Raw genomic sequence first — 15,200 nt, 5'->3', positions numbered from 1 at the left:
TGCCCGAGTGTTTGAAGGTGTAAAAGAAAAAAAAGTGTTAGTAGGCAGGCAGGCTCGAACTCGTGATGCGAAGGCGGAAAAGAAAATGAAAGAAAATGTGACATTTTACCGCTATGCTATGAGGCCATAGGAAGTGAAAAGCGTTCAAATTTGGCGATGTCGATCAAAAAGTTGACTTACTAAGTGAATACGCAGGTGCAGAAATAAATGTTGGCTGAAGGCCAGTTCAGCTTTCCACTGTTTCATTTGTTTCCGAACGATGTTGGGGAAACTAAGCTCCCCAAAAAAAGGGGGAGCTCTCACATGAATAGCAATTGTCTGATATGAAGAGCATTTCCCGCATTGACCAAAACTGATTGCCTTCACGAAGGCCAGTGATTTGATTCAGTTTCACTTTATTTATACAAAAAAAGACAAACACTGGAAACCAGGGTTTTTTTTTTTTTTTTAAATACTCACTCAAAATGAATGTAGAGACAACGACCGTTTGCAAATCATAGATATTACAATCTAGGGAGTATATAAAAAGTTCTAAAATATAGTACCCCCCTCCCAAGAACCCTCGCGAATAAAAGCCTTTGTTGGACATATAAAAACGCTGTTTTGCCTTTGTTATATATAGATGACATGATCACCTTTGTAATTGCACTATAATAAAACAATACAATGCTAGTACTTGATGTAAATTAGTTAAACTCTGTGTGATACGTAATGTAGCGTAGGAGAAACCCCAAACGTTGTCTCTCATTAGCTGTCTGGTCACAAAGGGTTCCAGCAATTTTCTATTTGGTCTGATTTGTTCTCGCTCGGCTTAGACTCTGATTTCTCTCAAGGACCCTCCAACCCCAAAACTGACTGCACACCAACCCCAAACACAATAATCTCCATTGTTTAGTCCTTTCTCTCAAATCATTGTCACATCTTGATTAACTATCCTATTCAGCTTCTTTTATGTACCTTGGTGAAGAACTTCCTCTCCATTATTTTGCTGACAAACCTATTTCCTTTTTTGTCATATTTCTTTTTCTCTTTCTTCCTTACTTCATAACATTTTGTGGAGGAATGTTAACAGTATCACACATGACTGAGAATGAAAAAAAATGTATAGAAATAGAATTAGCTGTTCAAAATTGCAAACCAATATCGTTTACATCTTTTGTATAATACGCAATTTGTTTACGAAAAAAATGTATAGAAATAGAATTAGCTGTTTAAAATTGCAAACCAATATCGTTTACATCTTTTATATAATACGCAATTTGTTTACGAAAAAACCGGGTATTCTTAAGCAGTAAAATGAAAAATATGCATGCATATATTTAATTTCAAGTAACTATTTCAAATTCTTCTTTTTTTTCTAGAGTTAACCTTGAATCCTCCTGAGGGGATCATTGCTGGTCCTGTGAGTGAAGAAAACTTCTTTGAATGGGAAGCACTGATTATGTAAGTTTATTTAAATGTTTTTTTAGTGCAATTGTTGTATCTCTCATTCTAAAAAGTGGATCCTTTATATGTTATAAATGATGAAGTAAAAAAAAAAAAAAACATTAAAACACAAGATTACATGTTATGGATTACTTTTGTGGACAATGGTTGTATGTGTTTGTGTGTTTTTAACTCTATGAAATAATGCTTTCAAAAGATGTGGCTTGTTCCTGGGGTGACTTGATCCCAAATATTTCTCATATGTTATATCTCCTCTCTTTTAGAAATAGGATATGATTATGAATATCTCCACTATCAAATAATCCTTATACACTGTGAAATTTACTTTATGTATGAAAACCAAAGAGGGGAGATATAACATATGAGAAATATTTGGAATCAAGTCTCCCCTTGCTGTTATTTCAGATCATATGAAACCATAGTAGCGAGTCCTAGTCTCCCCTCCATAAAGGTCAGAAGTTTGGAGGAAATATCAGATATTTTGTAATTCATATGCAAAACTAGGAAAACAAATGACTATAATTGAAACATTGGTAAAAGTGCAGTATCTTTCCATCCACAAAAGAATTCTTTTAAATTTTGATTGTTTATAAATCTCTAAATATTTATCGATAATGTTTTGTCCAGATTACCATAAAAGCACATTTTAAATGTACGTTTTTTTTTTGTTTTTTGTTTTTTTTTGGGGGGGGGGGGGTCAAACGTAAAACACATTTGTGGCGGGGATTTATTGATTTTAGTTTTACTGTTAGTTTAAAATCAATAAATATGTATTATTTAATTACTATCAGCAGTGCAAGATGTCTGAAACAAAGTCAAATAAAAATAGGTAATTAAAGGAATCGTTTTTGGCATTAGAAAATAGGCACAATTTTATCTGATGCCTATTTTGATTTTTTCCGATTCCCAATTTATCATCCAACACTAATATATACACGTATATATATGTATGTGAAGTAAACTTAGTGAAATCACAGATTAATCAGTAACAAAATTCCATTCGCTTAGCCTGATGGTTCCTTGCACAGGTGAAACCTAGACTCTTCTCTGTAGCTTAATTACCATGAATATATTTCCATATTATTACTATTAAGCTCTACTTGGGTATCGAACACTGTTGATGTAAATTCTGAAAATCAAAACTCAATGTATTATAACGCATGAAATAAATAAAATATGTGTGTATGTATATAGTATATCCAAATTTGTTTAAAAGGAACCAATAAAGTGCTCAATCATAAGACCTAACACATTAAAAAAAAAACAAAAAAAAAACTACAGTTGCAGCTGAAAAAAAATAACCTTCAAGTTAGTTTACTACACTATTTTTTAACGTAACTATCGTTTGGCAAAGACTACCATTACAAGGCGCGTACAAAATAAATCCCATACTTTGGTGACCAAGTTCTTGTTTTGCTTTAATGGTGGCAGACTTCAGAGTCATTGTTGGTGTTTGTTGATCTTGGCCGAAATCAAGGTTGCAATTAGATGAAGAGTGAGGCCACAAGTCTAGCAACCAGTGGTGAGGAACATTGTTGAACAGCCACACCTGGGTTGTCTTTGTGTGTAGCAGTGAAATCCTGCTGAAAGATGTAGAGGATCTTGTCCATCCAGAACTTCATCACGCGACCAAGCATCTCCTGGTATTTGTTTGCTTTTTGTCAAATGTCAGATTTTGCTGCAACACTCTGTATACATTAGTTTTTATTAGGAATATCATTGTTTGATTGTTGAGGACGGACTATTTCTGAGGTAAAATATGTCTTTTGTGTCCATGCAAAATCTTCAACATTTACAAATTGTAAAGTAAAACAGGAATTAAACAAAAAAAAACTTCACTACTTACAAGAAACTGATGTCGCTTTTTAAATATCCTTTATGGGAGAAGTTCTGTATTTCTAGAAAGATTATTTTATTTAATCTTAACTATATGGTTGTTTAGGTCTAATTGTAACTTAGTATTGTTTTGATTATTTAAATAGAAACTTAATTACTGGTTATGAGAATTGCACGTTTATATGTTTCTATTGTGTGTTGTCGTTAGGAATGATGTTGTGGAGAGTTATTTTTAGATCAGATGTTACTTAAATCTAGTGCATAGTTGACTTATTTATTTACAGACTCTCTATATTATATTTCTTTCAGTCTGTCCGTTTCACAATATCTTAGCCTACTGAACCAATCGGACTGAAATTTTGTATAAGATGCATTGAACTCAGTATTATGGTATCCGTTTGATGCACAGTAAGGGATTAATATTTAATGTAAAAATGACATGAATTATTTCACATACACTAATTTCTAATGCAGCTGCACCAATCAAGGCCCGGAAGCCACTCAGGGATAAGGGTTATTGCAAGTACAGTACGTTAGTGTGGAGATTTGATGAAGTGTTTACTTAAGGGGGTGGTTCATTAGGAATTTGTTAACGTTGGACTTGAAAAAATCCAAGTTGTAGTCAGGTGGGAAGCAGGCAGACAGAACAGAGTTCCACAGGCGTGCAGGTTTAATAAAGAAGCTTTGTTCATGGAATCCACGTTTTGATTTAGGCACAGATAAAAAGTGGGGGAAATTTTCACAGTGGATTCAGCTAGACGGGTGTTTTTCGTAAAAGATTGGCGAGGGGGGACCAGAGATTGGAGTTCAGACGAGCACCTGCCATGGAAATAATGATAAAACAAGGATAGGCTCGCAACGTCTCTTCTGTGGGAGAGAGGTTGCAGGGTAGAGAAAAGGGCATCCCCCACTAAGCCACAAAGTTTATTTTGTACTCTGTCAAGGCAGGATAGGCTATTTTTAGCAGCTCCTGCCCAGATATGGCAGCAGTATTCCATCCTTGGATGTACTTGACTTTTATATAGATAGAGAAATTGCATCAGTAGTGAGATATCTTCTGGAGCAATAGAAGGATCCCACCATCTTTCCAGCCACCTTGGCAACAGACTTGATGTACGTGTTCCATTTCAGATCAGGAGTAAAGGTCAAACCCAGAAGCTTGTCAAAACACGGGGCTTCTCCTAGACGAGAGCCATCCATTTCAATTGATGCCAGATGGGGATCAGAGCGTTGATGATGTAAAGATAGGAGTTTGGTTTTAGATGCATTAAAGGTAACCAGCCACGACTTCCCCCACTGAACCACGCGCTCGAGATCAGAGGAGAGAGAATCAGAGAGAACTTTGTCATTTACAGCCTTTGATGTGTTGCCGTAGATGGTCATGTCATCAGCATAGATGTCAACAAATGATTTAAGTATGTGTTTAGGGATGTCATTGATGTAGATCAAGAAGAGAGTTGGGCCCAAGATTGACCCTTGAGGGACTCCAGCATTAATACTGCAGGCCTCTGATTTTTGTCCATCGACCACTACTCTTATGAGCCTATCGGAGAGAAATGATTTAATGATTGAGAAAACATTTCCAGTTATACCGTAGCTGGAAATCTTGTGAAGTAGGCCCTTATGCCGTATCTTGTCGAAGGCCTTTGATATGTCAAGAGCAATTGCCCTAGAAAGGAAGCCTTTGTCAAGAGATTCACTAATCCTGTGAGATATAACCGTTAGCACATCTGCGGTAGATCTTGCAGAACGGAAACTATATTGTGTGTCACTAAGAAGATTGTTTCTGCTGAGGTGGTTTACTATTTCTCTATTTAATATGGATTCCAGCAACTTACTCATAACACACAGGAGGCTTATTGGTCTGTACTGAGAGGGAGATGACTTATCACCTGAATCCTTAAATACAGGGCATACTAATGAGGTTTTCCAGGGAGTCGGAAAGCAATTCTCCTTAAGGCAACGCTTAAACAGTTTCGTAAGTATGGGAGCAAGTTCTGGTTGAAGCTTTTTTAACACTATTTGGGATGCTGTCAGGGCCAGTTGCTTTACTGGAATCAAGAATTATGGTTCACAAACTCTTTTAATCCAAATAAAGCTGGACAGTTGACAGCTATGTAGTATACTATCAATTAGTTTGTTTGCACTGCACCTGCTGGTAGTAGTCTCCCCTCCCCCCCCTTTTTTTTTCTTTTAAAGATATCTTATTTTGCGTAAGTTAAAATTTCACAAGAAAACTTAAATGTCAGTGATGGTGTTATATGCAAACATTTATATATTTTTCTATGATGTTATCCAAAGATATCTAATAATAACTCCAATGAACAACATAGAAATATAAAAATCTGTTGCTGTAAGTAAATAATGAAATTGGTAGTTACACGGTGGGGAACTATGGTGTGATCATATGCTGGTTTTCATTAGATCAATAAAGTTAAATATCAGATGGGTGACCAGTTGGAAAATCGTAATGTTGTCATCTTTCCTGACAGGGATATATATGCAGCTGGGAACCGTTTGTGGATTTCATACTCCCATGAAACTTCCTCCTCTGGAGGAAACTGGTTCAAACCGCCTAGGATGAGTACCACTTTAGTACAGTGTGGTACAGTGGATAACTGGTTTGTTGGAGAATTTGTAGTGAGTGCAAAAATGACTCCTAAACACTGCGCGTTTTGTAGAGTTTAGTTGCGTAACAATAGAAAAACTAAAATGGTGATGCATAGCTGATTTTACTTTCAATGGTCATGTGAATTAGCACAAATTCTTGCCATTTGTATGCAAATTAGATGATCTTGGGCTGCATAAAAGCAAGCCATTTGAAGAATAGGAGAGTTAATTGAAACAAGGTGAGCGGTTCATACATACTTTAAGGCATGATGGATTATTTGTATGAGTTAACACGAAGAAGAAAAAGGGGGACTAACAAGGAAACTGCAGTTGTCCATTGCTAAAGAAAACTCTAATAATGTACATGGGAAACGGCCCGGCTGTACATGTATTGCACAAGGCTAGCAGCATCATCATCATTGATATACTACTTAGGACAGTTCATTGTATTAGAAAGAGAGTGTCTACTTTTTTTTACAATAAATTCATTTTAGTTACTTACATTTAATGCTTGTGGAAGTTTCTAGCAATTCCTGGTCATTTAGAGACATGTGACGGGTAGTTCTAGGAAAGAAACTTTGCTCATTGAATTTAAATTTAGTTTTAGGTACAGATAGATAATAATGGAAATTGTACACAGTTGTTATAGCTAGACAGGTGTCTGCTGGGGGGGGGGGTGAATCTATATATTAAGATGAAATTGGATGGTCTGGCAAAACACTTAATCTAGCCAGATTCTTTAATCAACATTTGTGTTGCACTCATTGCATATAGGCACCATAAGGAGTGAAAGAAAAAAAGAAAGAATAAGCTAAGCCTATTGCTGCTTGCTGATGTAACACCTTAACATTAAATGAAACTTTGCACATGCTCGTTTATATAAGTGCATACTTTTTGCATATGTGCCATCTTGCCAGTGAGTGATCAAATAAAAGTCCTTATATACATACGTTACACACGATGTTTATATGTGCTGGTTTTACTTTTATAGTTGCTTCTTTCATCATTTATGACTAGTTGCGAGCCAATGATATGTAATCCTTGGTGAGATTCTCTCAAATAGATTGTAGATTTTTCTTTACCAGAATGAGATATGGTTCAGTTCTTGAATGCACACTCTTCCCGGCATTATTTCTTCTTTCAGGAGAATGAAGTTGCTTTATTGTTGACTAGCATGGGTACCCGATGTTTCTCAGGTGTGGAGAGGTGGTATAATAAGATTATTGAGCAACCAACCCCCTAAAAAAACAACTAAAATAATAGTGAGTGCAAAAAAAAAAAAATAGCCGCAGTTGCCAGCCTTGAACCGGTAACGCAAAAGAGGAAATGGTGATAAAAAAAAAAGCAAAGGCATTAGCTGTCTTGCCTATGGTGCACTTGTGACATTACAGGCCTTGAAAATAACATGAGATCATGAGGCACGAATGACTTTGCAAAAATATTGACGCAAAAAGTGACCTCTCTTTGCAAAAAACGGCCCAGTTGACGGTTAAAGAATTAGTCTTTTTGGCCAATTTTTACATATTTGTCATCTAAGAGATCAATCTTTCTAATGATACTAATTTTGTCAAGTAAAATTAATTCTCCTGAACAAAAGTTTTGCATGACTGGTGTTCCCGTCTAAAAATTAAAATCAGGATGTAATGCTACTAAACCTTATGTTTAGAATCTTTATTCCAATTTTGATTCTATAAATTGTCTAAAATTTAAAGCTTCAGGGAATTTTGATATAATGACAATGGATCAAATTTAATGCAAATCAATTAATATTTCAATTACTTATTTCAATTATTTCAATTAATATTTCAATTACTTATTTCAATTACTTATTTCAATTACTTATTTCAATTACTTATTTCAATTAATATTTCAATTACTTATTTCAATTAATATTTCAATTACTTATTTCAATTAATATTTCAATTATTTCAATTACTTATTTCAATTAATATTTCAATTAATATTTCAATTACTTATTTCAATTACTTATTTCAATTAATATTTCAATTACTTATTTCAATTACTTATTTCAATTAATATTTCAATTACTTATTTCAATTAATATTTCAATTAATATTTCAATTACTTATTTCAATTAATATTTCAATTAATATTTCAATTACTTATTTCAATTAATATTTCAATTACTTATTTCAATTACTATTTCAATTACTTATTTCAATTACTTATTTCAATTAATATTTCAATTACTTATTTCAATTAATATTTCAATTACTTATTTCAATTAATATTTCAATTACTTATTTCAATTAATATTTCAATTACTTATTTCAATTACTTATTTCAATTAATATTTCAATTAATATTTCAATTACTTATTTCAATTACTTATTTCAATTAATATTTCAATTACTTATTTCAATTACTTATTTCAATTAATATTTCAATTACTTATTTCAATTAATATTTCAATTACTTATTTCAATTACTTATTTCAATTAATATTTCAATTACTTATTTCAATTACTTATTTCTTGTTTTTATTCCTCCTTTTGTTTTTCAGGGGTCCTGAAGGCACATGTTTTGAGGGAGGTGTCTTTCCAGCACGACTCATGTTTCCCCCTGACTACCCACTCAGTCCACCCAAAATGAAATTCAACAGTGAAATATTCCACCCAAATAGTAAGTCTCTGTCCGTATAGCATGGTAGAATCACTGCTAATGTATGTCTGTGGTAAAATCATTTTTTTTTTTTTTTTTTTTTTTACTAATAAGTGACCATTTATCAAAGCTAAAAGTCACTCAAGTTATTTATTGTCAGTTGAATGATGGATATTTCAAGAGGATCAAAAATGATTAATGAAATGATTAAAGTTTGATTACTTATAAAGATGATTTTTAACAAGTATTTATTGATATTGAATTGAAGATGAGTGTTGTAGATTCAACAGTCACATGGTAACATGTTCAGTTCACAATGTTTCAGCTGTTGTATTCGCCAACCTTCTTCAGGTGAATTTTGTCATTGTGTTGTATATTGGTTTATATTGGAGATGATATATTAAAACGTGTCATGTGTTATCTAGTGGATGTAAGATATTGTTCTTTTAACAGACAGATAATAAATGTATAAATTGTATGTATGTTGTTTAGCTAGGAGGACATAATATTGACGTGTAAACTGAATCATGTTGTATGAGACTTATCACATGGGATATTTTTACAGTTCATATGTAAGAAGAATAATATATGCTTCATACCTTTTTTCTTGAAGAGTTCTTCTGTATCTTCCCGCTGCTCCGTGACGAACATGAAGCGATCAGCATCATCCCATTGAGACATCTGTTCTTATTTGTGAAAACCATAAAACAACTCTTTATATTTTTATAATATAAATTTATTACAGTTGTCTCAAATGGTTTTCACAAGATCTGCAGTTTGTCTACATTTTCTATTCTAACAGCTCGCTCCCTAGTTGTCTGTCCACCCCTGTCTAGACGTCTGTCCACTTTAATGGTCGATCCTCAACTCTCTGAATCTCTCCAAAATTAACAACATCACGTGTTCTCTTACGTCACCTAATTACGTGTCTCAGACCAACCTAATCCACAACTAGTTATTTGTTTATTCAAAACCCCAAAATAATGTTTACATATATTTTCTATTTTCACATTCCTTTTGCGATTCACACGTCAATCATTTCTTCCGCAGTTTAATTGTTTATTCTTCTAATCATAATAACTGATCCAGTGACCATCCGTCGCTCAAATCAATTAACAAGAATACAATAACAATAATAATGTTTTGACCCTTGACCCCGCTTGCCACAGTTAACAGATACTATGCTATGATCACAGCCTAAAGGGTCATAACATTACAATTGTAGGTAACCTTCTGAGTACTTTGAACTTTTTATTTAATTCATGCATTAAAGACAGTTTACCCCAATGGATTAAATAAACAATTTAGTTTGAATTTTCCTGAAGTTTAATACAGCAAAAGACATGAAAAAACAAAACGTGTATATATGAAGTCACTGTCCATGTTTTATAGAAATGTTACGATTCTGAAGTTTTTAGATGAGGATTATTCATATTATTTGGATCCTTGTTCTCATCTTAAGTCTTATTTTAACAATGTTTTAATCGATATAACCTCCAAACTTCTTCAGGTGTATCTTGTTGAACTTGGGAATGTGCACAGAATTTCAAACGGAGCCCCTTATTTAATCCATAGGGTTAGCATGCTCTCGTTTCATGTCAGCCATGATTGGCTAGAAGTCCTAAGTAATTCACAATTGTATTTTGAATATTACTTGCACTGAGGGGTGACTTTCGACCTGTAGAAGAGTGTAACATATAATAGAATTTAACCAAGTACTTTATCCGCTATAACTACAGGTCCTTGATACACTTGAAGTTCAGAGGTTACATCAATTGAACCCTTGTGAAAATAACAATCAAGATGAGGATAGTAAACCAAAGAATCCAGATGACATGAGTAATCAATTTTCATCTCGAATATTCAGAAACATAAAAAAGATTTAGACATTTTAAGCGTAAACATCAAATATATTTTTTTTTTTTTATGCAGTTTATGTCGATGGTCGTGTATGTATTTCAATCTTGCATGCTCCTGGGGATGATCCGATGGGCTATGAAACAAGTGCTGAACGATGGAGTCCAGTACAAAGTGTAGAGAAGATTCTCCTCTCTGTTGTTAGTATGCTTGCAGGTAAGAAACTCCTTTTATAATCCTATTTAACCCATCTCTCATTCTGTGGTTTCATACTTACCACTTTGCAAGGACTGAAAAATAACAGAGCAATAAAGGGTCATTGTTGTATCAAATGTGTTCCTAAGCCTCCCAACTCCTAAATCACTTGATGAATATATATATATATATATATATATATATATATATACAAGGTTGCTACACTGGAAATGCTAATTTTTCAGACAGACGGTGGGTTAACACCACAAGTCCTTATCAAGCGACTAAAAAAATGGTTACTTTCTACAGAAAAAAAGTCCTTGAATGAAGAAAATAAAAAGGAAAAATGTTACATTCCGTGTAATTTTTTTTCTGTAACTGGTTTCTTATATAGAAAGTAACCATTTAAGTCGCCTGAGCATGTCCAGTCTCGCTACCTTGTTAATTTGTTTATATTAATAAAAATACATCTTGCTCTTCTTTTATTGAGCACTCTTAATAACCTCGTTAAATTCATTAGTTATCATTTTTGAATACCTATAACTTGGTGTGTGTGTGTGTGTACACAAGTTAGTTGCATCATTAGTGGGTTTCAAGGAAAATATAAACCATAAAAAAAATTGAAAATATGTCTGTACTGTATAACCCAGAATTCGATTTGTCCACTTGAAAAAAAAAAAAAAAAGAATGGTTCTATAGATACAGGGTTCTCTGCTGTGATTATGATGAACTCAGGATCTTCCATTCAGCTCAAGTAGCATTGTTTGAATCAGGAAAAGTGAGTTTGCAAAGCCAGTTAAATATAAAGACAAAATCCAAAATTGGCCTCCTCCTCCTCCTCCTGCTCACTATGTTTACCCATTCTTTCTCATTTCCCAGATAGGATTAAATAGTATTACTTTTCTTTTTTGGCTGTTTATTCATTAATATAAAATAGAGGTGAGGAGGTTTAAAGGAAACAGATCGAATAATATTGGAGGTGAACTTAAAAATACTAGGGCCTGACATGATTGGCCAATTAATAAAATCAGGGCCTCTCCGAAGTAGAAGAATAGCTTAGCTACCTCGATCCAGTTCTATAGTATCACAGGTTGCCACCTATACTTTACAGGTGGTCTCATTTCAAATTTATTCTTGTTTTCATCGAGTTGCATGAATTTGTGGTCCATCGACAAGATGAGTCTATTCTTCAGAGAGTTTTCTTGATTGATAGTATTGTTTGTTGATTTTTCCGTGGGTTATCATTCAGCCTTTATTAAATTTTTTTTTTTGTGTGTGTGTGTGTGTGTGTGCAGGGGTTGGGGTGGAGTAGTTTAATTTGAAGCATAGATCTTTGAATAATTACCCTTCACTTAAACAGTGAAGTGACGGTATGCAATTCTAGCATAAAATTAGAATTTTAATATACCTTTCAGAAAGTTTTTCACCCCAGCTCCAATTTGTGTTCTTCATGAGACCAAGCAAAAGATGTACCATTGTCGCTTTCATTTCATTAAAAGAATACACCATTCTGTGTTTCTGCTCTACGGAACAGTCTATCAGAGGCGGTAATAATGATGCTTACCATATCACGGTTCAAAGTCGCCTTGGATAAATAATCAAACACTATACAATATACAGAAGAGATGCTGCGAGTTTGTCTCTGATGTATCGTTATTTTCATGGAAAGTGTTCGACTGAGCTTCAGTCTATGGTCCCCCTTCGTCAAACTTTCACAAGAAACACTCGTCTAACTGAAAACACTATCAATAATTCCCCCCACTCTTTATCTGTACCTAAACCTAAACGTAGATTCCATGAACAAAGCTTCTTTCTTAGAACTGCACACCTGTGGAATTGTCTTCCGTTTTCCTGCTTTCCAGCTGACTACAATATGGTTGTGTTCAAGTCTAAGGTAAATAAGTTCTTGATGAGCCGTTCCATATAAGTTATCAAATTTACCAAATTTTCATTACTAATGATTACTATATTGTCTAATTTCTACTGTATACTCTTTAACCCTTATCCTTGAGTGGCGTCTTGACCTTGATAATGTGGTGATGCCTGTGTATAAAAAAAAAAAAAAAAAAACGTACATATCTTCTGTCTTTTTACATAGTTTGTTGCACTTGGCTATTTTTCACTGATAAATTCGATTTGAAATATGGAACCAAGCCAACTATTAGATCTAGCACAATGAAAAGAAGAATTGGTAACTTTTTAGTTTTCTATTTATTTGTTTGCAGACTGTTATCTTCATCTTCATAGTTATTGTTATTTCACCATGTTTCAGCCAATTACTCCTCTGGTCTTCTTCAAGTAGTTAATTGTGACGAGATAGGAATGTTGAGTTTCTTAACTGAATCCACAGTAATTACTGAAGTTGAATCTCTACGGTTCCAGGTGAGCAATGTCTGAAGATAGCAGTTTCAATCCTACCCAAAACAGGCCAGAGGAGTAGTTGGCTGAAACTTGGCAAAACAACAACTATGAAGATGAGTGTATAAATATACAAATTACTCATCTCAAAGGATTCCAATAAAAAAATAATTTTTAGTTTTCTTCAATTAAACTAAAAGAAAGTAAATGAATAACTGATAGCTTGCTATGATTTTTTTTTGATCAGTTTGATTCTGGTGTTTGTGTTGCTTTCTAGAATTCGGTATTTAAAAGGAGAGACCACTTAAAGGTTGCCAACATCCATAATGAAAATGTTGACACAAAACTAACTGAATTTAAACTTGGCATACCCATGTCCTTAGATCATATCATTATGCAATTCACCTACTCCCTTCTAGATTTTGAATTGAATCAACAGTCTGAAGAGATTAAGAACTGTGGAAATGTGCACCAATAACTTTTTAGTATCATTGGACAATTTACTTTGTCAGATAGTTAAAGTGTTTTTTAATGAACTAAGAACTAAACGGTTTTTGTTATCTAATCGATTTCAAATAAATATCATTATGAAAACACTTTGCTATTATCTAAAAACCCGATAAAAATTGTATGAGCAAAATAACTGATATTAAGATAACGTTTTCTTTTATTTCTTTTTTTCTCTTTTTTCTTCTTCCTTCTCTTTTTTTCAATTTTCAGTTTTTTCCTTTCCTTATTTTATCTTCGTCCTCCATAATTAAAAATGTTTTTTTTTTTTTTTTTTTTTTTTTTTTTTTTGCTTTTTTCCAGAACCAAATGACGAAAGTGCAGCCAACGTAGATGCCGCAAAAACCTGGCGCGAAGATCGGCAACGATTCAACGATATTGCCCGAAAAACTGTCCAGAAATCCTTGGGTTTATAGCCATTACCATTAACCTTCTTTCCTTCCATCTTTCCTTCTTTTATATGTGTTGTCACTACAGCACAACATCAATTAGTGGCATTTACCCCCAAACCTCGATTCAGTTTTGGTTTGCTTGGGTATTTATTTTTTTTTATAAAATAAAAACTGATTAAAAAACATAAAATAAAGACGCACAGAATATCTCCCCCCCCCCCTCCCCCCGGAAAAAAAACATAAATTTTCCTTATAAATCATTTTGTTTGCACAATTTATTTTATGCAAATGTTAGGAAATAGAAAAAATGTTATTTAATTTGCCATTGCAAGAAAGAAATTTATTGTTTTTGATTTTCACCTTGAATCGCAATAAAAAAAACAAGACAGAGATAATGTTTTATTGTAAAATTTGACTACAAAATTAAATATTTCCCAAATTAATTGTTTTGTGTTGTTTATTTACTAGTGAAAACTATGAAAATTGCACATCAAGAAATAAGCCACGCGTGGGTGGTCCCCCTCTAGTGCTACATGTAAGATGGCAGCACAAAAAATAATGAAGGAATGATGGATGTGAGAAGTGTGAAGGGTCAACGTTGCCGTCACATTTTCGCCAAGTTTCAGAAAAATCTAATGGATGGAGCAAAAGTTATGGGGTAAAGTGTCATTTTTTTCAAAAACTTTCGACAGAGACGGCAGATTTTTTTTTTTTTTTTTTTTTTTTTTTTTTTTTACCCCAAACAAGGCACGTTGCCACTTTGATGTAGGGGGCTACTATCAGGGACATAAGCTACAGGGGTACTATGTAGGGAGTTGGGTAGCAAGATGTCGGTTCACGTTACACTTGAACTCCTGCATGTCAGTACAGTTGGGGAAGCAGGGACCCAGAAAGGAATTCCAAAGTCTAGCGGTTATGGAGAAGAAACTACTGGAGTAGAAGGCTCTCTTGCATCTGGGGATCTTTACTATGAAGGGGTGGGATTTAGCTGCTTGTCGGGTTTGTCAGGGGTATTTACGTCGAGGGGGGTACAAGTGCTTGCAGTTCGTCAGAGCAAGCACCGCTAAAGTACTTGTAGAACAGGCAGAGGGATGCAACATTTCATCAATGGGACAGAGGCTGAAGCGTAGATGACAGTTCAGGACCTATCAGGTTGGCGACTCTCTTTTGAACCTTGTCTAGGAGCGAGAGACTAGTAGCAGATGCACCAGCCCAAATATGACAACAATACTCCATACATGGACGAATGGTGGTCTTATAGAGGTACAGGATACTTTCGGGCGTTAGTAGCTTTCTAGCACGGTAGAGAGAACCTACCTTCTTCGCAGCAATCCTGGCAATACTCTCAATGTAATTGTTCCAACTCATGTTTTCTGT

General features: G+C 34.1%; 1 protein-coding gene across 2 annotated transcripts in view; it reads left to right on the top strand.

Annotated features, from left to right (window-relative positions):
* LOC145263178 (ubiquitin-conjugating enzyme E2 G2-like) overlaps positions 1-14,266 on the top strand; it is a 120,507-nt gene extending 106,241 nt beyond the window's left edge. For both annotated transcript variants that reach the window (XM_080120222.1, XM_080120223.1), the window contains 4 exons: positions 1,362-1,443; positions 8,417-8,535; positions 10,447-10,587; positions 13,735-14,266. In XM_080120222.1, coding sequence (XP_079976348.1) covers positions 1,362-1,443; positions 8,417-8,535; positions 10,447-10,587; positions 13,735-13,847 — 455 coding nt within the window. In that variant the 3' untranslated portion in view covers positions 13,848-14,266. The remainder of the gene's footprint in view (positions 1-1,361; positions 1,444-8,416; positions 8,536-10,446; positions 10,588-13,734) is intronic.
* Positions 14,267-15,200: the final 934 nt, after the last annotated feature.

This window comes from Euprymna scolopes, chromosome 38 (assembly GCF_053919585.1).
Source record: "Euprymna scolopes isolate OS-2025 chromosome 38, ASM5391958v1, whole genome shotgun sequence".
In the NCBI taxonomy this organism is placed as follows: Eukaryota; Metazoa; Mollusca; class Cephalopoda; order Sepiida; family Sepiolidae; genus Euprymna; species Euprymna scolopes.
Note: the sequence above shows the minus strand (reverse complement) of the source record. Positions and strands in the feature narration are given on the sequence as shown.